Genomic DNA, 8659 nt, shown 5'->3' with positions numbered 1-8659 from the left:
GGTTCAATCTGCTCCCAGCTACGGCGGGTCTGTTACCTGTGTTGGATTGCTTCGGGTTTAAAGGTACGAACATACGCGCAACCAGCGCAGGCGTCGAGTCTAGTTGGACATTACTTTTTGGTCTTTTTCCCTCACGCAGTTGACTTTATCCTGGAGCCAGATGCCGCCTCGGTCACGAGTCGAAGATAGCTGCAGTGTGCCAGCCTTGGTGGCAGGCAGCCAGCGGGCAAGCAGGGTAGCAGCTGGTCTATATGGGTCATTTCTCCGACGGTTCGGTCTTGCGCTTCCTTGTGCTATTTCTGTTCAGATATGGAGCAACTAAGTGCCTCCGAGATTGCGCAGCGTCCGGCGCCCCCTAACGATCCTACTGGGGTTCTTCACCGGTGCGAGGAGATGCCTGACCTCACCCCAACAGTGCAGCAAGTGGACATCGTTGAGGAGCGGCACGGCGGAGCTGCGGGAGATCCTGTCGTCAAAGTGATGGTAAAGGAATACGACGCAGCCGATACACCCGTTGTTGCCGGCGATGCAGATACAATCCCTGCACTCGAGGCAGACTTTGTACCTCGTGATTTCACGAGGCTCGCGGCATGGGATCTGGACCGTAACGAACGCGTCATGAGTGAATTCGACGGCAAGGTACGAGAGGGTGCATCATGTGAAAACCCTCAACCACTGTCGGTGTGCTTGACCAGTCGTCAAGTGCTCCGGACGCATTTGCTGGTAGCCGCCTACTCCCTGTTGATGGCTGACTGCGCGAGACTGGGCGCCATGAGCAGATAGGCGACCACAGTTTCAGAGCGGGGCGTGCGATAGGGTCAGTCGCCTTCATCTGAGCCTACATTTCTTTCGACTCGCTGGTAGTAAATGTCCATTGCAGAATAACAGCTCGGAGGCATTCAGATTTTTTAGCAGCCGCTTTGCCGTGTTCCTTATTTGCATTGTGTCAACAGGTCAAGCTTATAACAAATGTGGCCTCTCTGTGCGACACGACGAGGACGAATTACCAAGAGCTTATGGACCTGTATGACAGGTTTCTGCCACAGGGCTTCGAAGTAAGTTCCTCGCTGTTCAACCAGACTCGTTTCCTGACAAGTGGACACCTTCGACGGCCGCTGCTGTGTTCTGCAGTCTTGTGCTCTGGCATCCTACAAGGGTGAAGGCTATTTTGGAACGCAAGGGACTTGTTTGCTGTCGTGTCTCAGATTTTGGCATTTCCTTGCCGCCAGTTTAACAACGAGGAATACAAGCACCCAGACGAAATCAAGGATTTCCTATCGAAGTACAACGTCTCTTTCCCGGTCTTCGGCCTCACTGTTGTGAATGGCCCCGAGACCCACCCAATATTTCGATATTGCAAGTGGAACAGTGAAGAGGTAAGCCCGGCTTGGCTTCTGAAGCCGAATCACGATTTGTCCACCGCTAACAAGCTGTCACAGGTCTGCCGGCGATGGCGTGACAGCGCTGTTCTTTTCTCTATCACGTGTTCTGCAGTTGTATCAGAATGGGAGTCTCGGGGACATCGAGTGGAACTTCGGGAAATTTTTGCTGGACCGAGACAATCGAGTCTACAAGTACTACGGACCGGAAAACAACCCTCTCCTACTAGTAGAGGACATCAAGAAACTGCTTCGAGGGACGCTGCAGGGCAGAGTGAGGGGACCGGATGGAAAACTCTCCACACCGCGTGATGATCTTGAGGGAGAGGTGCACTGGTCTTGAGCTGCGGGAAGCTACGGTGCTGTGGAGCTGCGTTTTGACCATGCCTTTTCTTTGCCTCAGTGTTGGATGCTGTCTTGGTTAACTAACCAGTCATGGTGGATGCTACGCGATCAACCATTACAGGCACTGGTCCGTTTTCTCACCTTGGTCAAGGCGTATGGCCGCCAGTTTACGGACAGCATGAACCAGTGGTGCTAATGGATCTTCAGGGTGCACTTGATACTAGACGACGCATGCCCGCATTGAACTCAAACCACACCTTTGTTAGCTACAAAGACCCAGAATACGCAAAAATCTTAAAAGCATCAATCAGCGAAGATCCTTTCAGAAACCCGAATTTACGAACTCCGCCTCACTCGCTCTTATTGACTTTCGCGCTTTGCTGCATCGTGGGTGTGCATGTGGAGACTGGAGAGGATTGGGCTAGATTCCTACACATCTCCGATCACCCCGTTCTCGTCACGGAAGTGTCCTTTTTCGTCTTCATTCAGCAGCTTCCAAATGTCTTCCTCCAGAGATATGGCCGGAGTTCTTGGAGTATAGTATTTGTAGACACCGTTGTTCCTGTCTAGGAGAAACTTGCCGAAGTTCCATGATATGTCTCCCAGCACTCCATCGTTCCAAAGCTGACAGCACCAGGCAAAATACGTACGGAAAAATCTGTGCGCTACTATATACACAGCCAAGCACCGCTCTAGCTAATGAGCGATGATACGGAAACCAGTGTTCATGCGTTGTGCCCTCCACCCCCGTGCTTTCAGTCTTCTCGCGGGAAGCAGGACGGCCCAAGGCCCTCGGGTGTCTGCGAATGAACCTCGTTCTCCACAGAGGCGTAAACCCTGAACGTACCTCGTCACTATGCCACTTGCAGTACAGGAATATCGGGTGCGTGCCCGGACCGTTCACGTCTATGACCTCGAACAACGGAAATGTTACATTGTACCGAGCCACAAATCGCTTTATTTGCTCGTTCGAATCGAACTCCTGCCGGCGGAACTGCCGCGAAGGGAATGCGAGGATCTAAGGAAAACACATGAGGACCATCAGAAGCACATGCGCCGTCTCCCTTGGGTTCCTCAGAACCCAGCGTCTCACACGTTAACGACAACTCTGGAGCCCCCTGATCCTGCCAGCGAGCATCTCGGTCGAGGTGACGGGTTTCACGCCCCCGATGCAGTGATTGCCGGGCCGTGTACAACTCATCGCCCGGTAGTCTGATGACTCTCCATGGCACTGCAGTTGGAAAATGTACCTCGAAGCCCTGATCATGGTAGCGTGAGTAGAGCTCAACGAAGTCGATGTAGTGCTGGTGGGTCAGGCCTCACAAAGACGCAACGTTCGTTACTAGCTTGACCTGAAGAGGAAAGCAGCGCAGATCAGCACCTCCCTGGAAGTGAACCGGAAGACCGGTGGACAGCGACGCTTTCCGGCTAATGAAATATAGTGGCCGCTTACCCACCTTCCCATCATACTCGCTCATCTGATGTAGGCTAATGAAATGCAGTGGTCGTTTACCCACCTTCCCATCATACTCGCTCATCTTATGTAATACACCGTCCAGGTCGTGGATCTCGATAGCAGAGAAAGTCTTCGGAACGTCATAGTACACGTTCGTGACGCCAGCCGAAGACCCTCCTGCGAAAGACATCGAATCATACCACAAACGCCCGAGATGTTCCGACCAGAGGATACAGGGCACTTCACTCGCCTGCCGTGAGCTTGGGTGCCAGCAGAAACGCAGAAAGTCTCCTAGCTCTGAGTGGTCTGTGTGATGAGAAGAGCGCTTGGCGCAGAAAAAGAAAGGGGTGAGCTCCTTTGTATCTGTACGTGCTGTGGCCCCACCGAGAGCGACCGCCTCTCTTTCCCTTTTTGAGCCCATTTGCAAGTTCACTCCCATGAGATTGTCAGGCCGTGCCGCATCCTGTCCTCTTGAGAAGCACAGCATCCCTGCGGCTCACCATGCGCAGGTGAAGCGGCAAGGGCGAGGGCGGCCAGCGCCGCCACCACGGGGTACAAACCCATGCACGGAATGCTAGTCCGATAATTGTTGGCGTGAGTTCGTCGCCTTACGTCAACGCAGCTTTACCTACAAAGGCATAATTGGAGTGCCACCCTCCAACCAGCATTCGCTCCAGCCAACAAGTGTGCGGGTGTACTGTGAAGGAAAAACCGACGCTCGAGCGTTACGCCGGCCGGGCTCCCCAACATACGTGGCAGGCGCCGGCAGCAGGTGGTGCCTTCCCGTGTCAGTGGTGTAGTGGACGCTGGTTTCATCTCCGTTTCGAACAAACGCGGACGGGGGATGTCGGCGGGTCCAAGATCGACTGGCCAGCCGCGGCTCCGAGGAGGAGCAAATGGACACATGGCTGACAGGGACCCGTAGATCAGAGCGAACTAATCTGCATCGCCTACCTCCACACATCCGTCCTGCACTGTGTCACTGACGCGAGGGCATCACCTGTGCCGCTTTCCCGCGACTAAGTTGAAATTTCGTCTTTGTTTGACTCGAGACTCTAAACACGCGCAGAGCCTCCTTCTGGCCTTGTCGGAAGCTGCATCGGTACGCGATGTCGGCGTCGGGATTGGTGTGTGTCCAGGTGGCGATGGTGCGCGAGTGCCGGGCAAGATCCGAGCAAATGACCGACACTGGAGTGGTCGTACCCATCTACATACTGCCGCCCAAGCGCCGGGAGGAAAACGAAGGCAAGCCTGTGCAAACTAGGCCCCAGATTGAATAACAGCACAGAAAGACTATACGAGATACTTTTAAACGCCCTCTGTCATCTGCCCCCTACGCTACAAAGCGATGCGTGGAAACGTCCCCGATGCTCGTCGCAAACAGCTTGTGAAAGCGCTCCGTTTCTCTGATCACCTCGGTCAGACATCACCGGACCATGTCCGCACAGAACTCCTGTTAACTGGGCCTGAAAGATTGCAGCGGTACTTGTGGCGAGGCCTCGTGGACAAAGAAGCACTTGAAGTGCTGACTACAGAACATAACTGCCGGCCACGTGAACACAGTGTGCTACGGCCCCGCCTTGTACGGGAACTAGTGCACTGTTTGCTCTATGTCGGGGTGGCGGGGCTCGAGAAGTGTAAGTACTGTACGTAGTCGTTATCCACTCACAGGCTGACCCGCGCGGTTTCTTCCCGAACGCGAATCCCGACTGTACGCATTGTTCAGGGACCTGAACGCCGTCCCTTGGCTGACAACAATCATTGGTTGCCCAGCAGGACACAACGAGAGAAACCGCTTCCGGCAGACCGGAAGAAGCTTCGGCTGGGACCTATAACCCTTCTGTTCACTCCCGAAAGTGCGACGCTGCAACGTCTAGGACAGCAGGCAGGCGCGACCGACCTGCGCTTTCATTTCGTCAAGGGAGTCACCAGCAACCCAGATTTGGATCCTTCAGTGTTCTTTTGGCAAAAGGTGTTCAACGAAAGATCCGTCTACTCCTTCCTCACTAAAGGGGTTGTACCACGCCCTTCTGTAAAGACCTTCCGTGTTCATTTCTCTCCAACTCTCACTAGTGAAGAAGTCTGCAGCTGTCCGGAAGAAGTAGGAAGCATCAGACGTTGTGTTCGAGTTCCTTCAGCATACCTGCGTGCTGGGGCGTGCTCTCGAATCGGGGTCTTGTGCTCGGAAGGGGGGGGAGTAGAGCAGTACGATTACTGATCCGCGTCAAACACATGCCTTGATTGTCAAGTGCCTCACTACACAACAAGAAATCAAGTAGGGGACGGGCGGAACAGCAGTGGTTCGCGTGCAACTGAACAAGAGAGTAAAAGAAATTCTGTCTTTTGTTGCTGGTTTTGAGGAAGCCCGGGACTTTCCCCCCTTCTTCCGTCTCCGGAGACGCTGACCGAGACAGGGTGCTGGCGGACCTCTTGTGCGATGTTCTCTTCTAGAAGTATCTCCGGAATGGCATTTCTCATGCACGCTTGTAAAACCTTGGATTTTGTCGTCTACCTTTTCCCTCGTTTTCCTCCTCTGTTTATGTCGTTTTGATACCTCACTGTCACTTTCTTTAAACTTCTTGCCGCTCACAAAGACAGCATCGCATGTTAGGCCAGCACACGACACCTTGTTCCGGTACGAGACGTATCGTTATCCTGAAAAATGGATATCGATGAATACTCATCATCAAGGGTAAGAATATTTCAGCCTGTAGACCATGAACTCGAATCAACAGCATCGGAGGAAGGACGCATGTGCTAGCTCCAGTCGGCTGTCCGTAAGCTGAAATGCTTAAATCCACCGAAGTAACGTACGCTCATTTTCCACCAGCTTAAAGCGAGATTTGCTTCTTTTACCCTCCTTGCCCGTTGCCTCTCAAGAGGCCTCGCTTGTGTGTCCGCTTTTATTTTCTTTTTTCTCCCGAAAGCCATGAAAGAAAGCTCCGGTTTGGTCGGTTGTTTCCTTTGATGGATTGTTTTCTGGGTTGTGTATTAGCATTCTTTCTTCTTCTTTTCTACAGCTGGGCATCTCTGCCAGGAGATGGATTCTACGGTGACTAAGATCGTCTTTATCTTACCGTGTTTGAATCTCTTTCTTTACAGCCAGGCTTAGACCGCTCATTCGACCTGAGGCGGCCGGACACCGCGGAAGAAGCTTCTTTTCTCTTCTTGCGTGTGTTCTCGTCTTCATAGCCATCAACAAGCCGGCCGTGTCTGATAAAAGAGAAAGAGAAACCTTCTGTTGTGTATGACTCTGCAGCATCCCATATAAAACTGGGACGGTTCCTTCCCTTTTTTCTCAACTGTCATTTTCTCATCTGTTTTCTTGGAAAGAACTCCAAAGCAGCAAGCTTCCCTTCTTCGACAGCACACGGCTTAAGGCTCAAGCGGCCTCCATGAAGATCTTTTTACTCATCAAGGGAGGTAGAAGCACCTTACTCAATCAGCCTCTTTTTTCAGTCTCTTTCCACCTTTCTTTCCATTCTCTTCACTGAGCGAGAAGAACATTACCCTTTCTTTCTTTCTCCTCCTTTCCCTCGGGAATACCTCGTCTGGTAGATAGGCTTTGAAAAGAGAGTGCTTTTTTCCTTCTTCGTCTTTTTCTCTCTTTCAGAAGAGAATAGAGGGACGTTCATGAAGTGTCCGTGGAATCTGGCTTTCCTTTTCAAGTCTGCTGTCTCCAGACACCAACCGAGGCCATGAAAACACCTGTCTCCATGAGAGGACTCTTCTCGCTGTAGAGGAAAGATGTCGGGACCCGTACGGATCGACGCTCGTGGCATGTAAGCAGAGGGGACTCTACTAAGGAAAGTTTTGAGGCAACTTTTCACCCTAAGTCACTCTGGGCATTTCTTTCTCCGTGCTGAAGTATGACTGTCTATAAGGAATGCCTCTAAATGGCTACGGCTGTGTTGTGATTCTTACATTGCTTTCTATCCTCTCTTTCAGTCTTCGTTGTAACTGTCTTTCTCTCCCATTCTTCTTTCCTACATATGTTGGAGTTCCTTATATAGAGAGAAGCGAGCAGCTGCTTCTCTCTATGGTTACATGTATATGGATAGATACAATACATGGACCGATGTCGATACATATGTGCATGCATATATCTGTGCGTATGTACACCTGGCTCTGTCCTGGTTTGGAAAGAAATTGTAGAGCGTTGGTGTATACAAACTGTGGAGAAAGAGTTTGTATTTATGATTCCTCAGGACAGTCAGGAGAAGAAGACGTGAAAGGCGATGTCCTCTCGTATGCCGTGCTCTCTTGACCACCCCCTCCTTTCTCTTAGAGTGTTTCGTTTCCTACGGGTCTCCTTGTCTCCTAGTTGAGAATAGCTTTTCGTCTTCGCCTACAGATAGAATAGACTTGTGCTTTCTCTGCCCTTTCTCATCGTTGTTTCTTCATCTACCCAATCTCTCTCCCAAGGTGTACATACACCCTAGACTTCTCTACCCACTCACTCAGTCAACCACCCGTCCACCCTTCCTCTCCTTTTCACCTTGTTGTAATTGGTCCGTTTCTTTTCTTTCTTTCTTTCTCTCTGAAGGATTGTCCGAGCAGGGAACTTCTCCTCTCCATCTACTAGTCGTGGCGAAGATCTTGACCCTGAACTTGGGAGACCTCTTCAATCTCCGCCTTCTTCTTCTCCTCGCACCTTTTCATCGTCTTCTGCACTTGTTGAGTCCGATCGGAATCGAGAGAGTAATTCGCAAACATCGCATTCTACTATTGGACCTTTTTCTTCTTCTTCTTCCGCTTCTTCTTCGTATCTTCAGCATCAAGATCGAGGAGAAGAAGAGAATGACTCCTCATCTTCGTCTACAAGACGTGTAGGTGCATTTCTTCGTTATATCTTTATCCGCCCCTTCTGCTGTTTCCCTCAAGCAGCCGCAGCAAGACCCTCGTCTTTATCTTCTCGTAATGAAGATTTCAGCGCCTCTACATGCTGTTGGTATCCCCCTATTTTAGGCTTCTCTCCGATCTTCTTAATTACAGTCTCCATCACAATAGGTCTATCCGTTGCTGCGCATTTCTATTGGCAACCGGTACGCTTAGCACCAAAGAAAGAAAGGATCGGTCTCCAGTCATTCAGAAGAAAGGGAGAGAGAGAGACATTATTCAGCGAATGAAGAGGAAGAAAGGTGGACGTAGGAGATGACTGGCTGGTCTCTCTTCTGGACTAGCTAGGTTGTCTTCCGTCTCTTTTACTTGGATCTTTCTTATTGCTTTCACATTGCACTTACGGGGGAGATAGCCTTCTTTTTCTTTCTTTCTTTCTTGGCTGGCACGTTCACTAGTTTTCTCTAAAGCACTACCTAGATGCATCTACGAAACAGCATAGAGTTGTATACGTATATACACATGCATCTATATCTCTAGAGGTGTATACATATGTATATCTCTAAATGTACGATACAACTCCCTTCTATCGCCTACATGTTCGTAAACGTGTGGTGTATATCTATCTATCTGTTTATCT

The 8659-nt window shown here is 50.8% G+C and overlaps 3 protein-coding genes across 3 annotated transcripts in view; 2 read left to right on the top strand and 1 right to left on the bottom strand.

The window, feature by feature from the left end:
- Positions 1 to 307: 307 nt before the first annotated feature.
- On the top strand, positions 308 to 1722 carry CSUI_010922 (peroxiredoxin prx2; the record flags this gene model as incomplete). The annotated part of the gene is made up of 4 exons (XM_068071023.1): positions 308 to 639; positions 954 to 1055; positions 1206 to 1376; positions 1495 to 1722. Exons 1-4 carry the CDS (start codon positions 310 to 312, stop codon positions 1720 to 1722), a joined length of 831 nt encoding a protein of 276 aa, XP_067917003.1. The 5' UTR covers positions 308 to 309.
- A 129-nt stretch (positions 1723 to 1851) lies between these two features.
- Positions 1852 to 3872, bottom strand: CSUI_010921 (peroxiredoxin prx2). Its single transcript, XM_068071022.1, has 4 exons — positions 3681 to 3872; positions 3242 to 3357; positions 2572 to 2742; positions 1852 to 2348 (listed from the first exon to the last, which is right to left on the bottom strand). The coding sequence occupies exons 1-4, from the start codon at positions 3742 to 3744 to the stop codon at positions 2154 to 2156; spliced, it is 546 nt and encodes a 181-aa protein (XP_067917002.1). The 5' UTR covers positions 3745 to 3872; the 3' UTR covers positions 1852 to 2153.
- A 1774-nt stretch (positions 3873 to 5646) lies between these two features.
- CSUI_010920 (peptidase m50) overlaps positions 5647 to 8659 on the top strand; it is a 7529-nt gene continuing 4516 nt past the window's right edge. Inside the window, exons 1-2 of the mRNA XM_068071021.1 lie at positions 5647 to 6962; positions 7727 to 8225. Of these exons, the coding sequence (XP_067917001.1) occupies positions 6928 to 6962; positions 7727 to 8225 (534 nt within the window). The 5' untranslated portion in view covers positions 5647 to 6927. The remainder of the gene's footprint in view (positions 6963 to 7726; positions 8226 to 8659) is intronic.

The sequence above is a fragment of the Cystoisospora suis genome (assembly GCF_002600585.1).
Source record: "Cystoisospora suis strain Wien I chromosome Unknown contig_8875, whole genome shotgun sequence".
Lineage (NCBI taxonomy): Eukaryota > Apicomplexa > Conoidasida > Eucoccidiorida > Sarcocystidae > Cystoisospora > Cystoisospora suis.
Note: the sequence above shows the minus strand (reverse complement) of the source record. Positions and strands in the feature narration are given on the sequence as shown.

Coding starts and splice junctions, on each gene's coding strand:
- CSUI_010921 (XM_068071022.1), bottom strand. CDS start 3,744: ATGGGTTTGTACCCCGTGGTGGCGGCGCTGGCCGCCCTCGCCCTTGCC. Junction 3,358..3,680: donor TGCCGCTTCACCTGCGCATG/GTGAGCCGCAGG, acceptor TGTCTTTCGCAG/GAGGGTCTTCGGCTGGCGTC. Junction 2,743..3,241: donor TGAGCGAGTATGATGGGAAG/GTGGGTAAACGA, acceptor TGTTTTCCTTAG/ATCCTCGCATTCCCTTCGCG.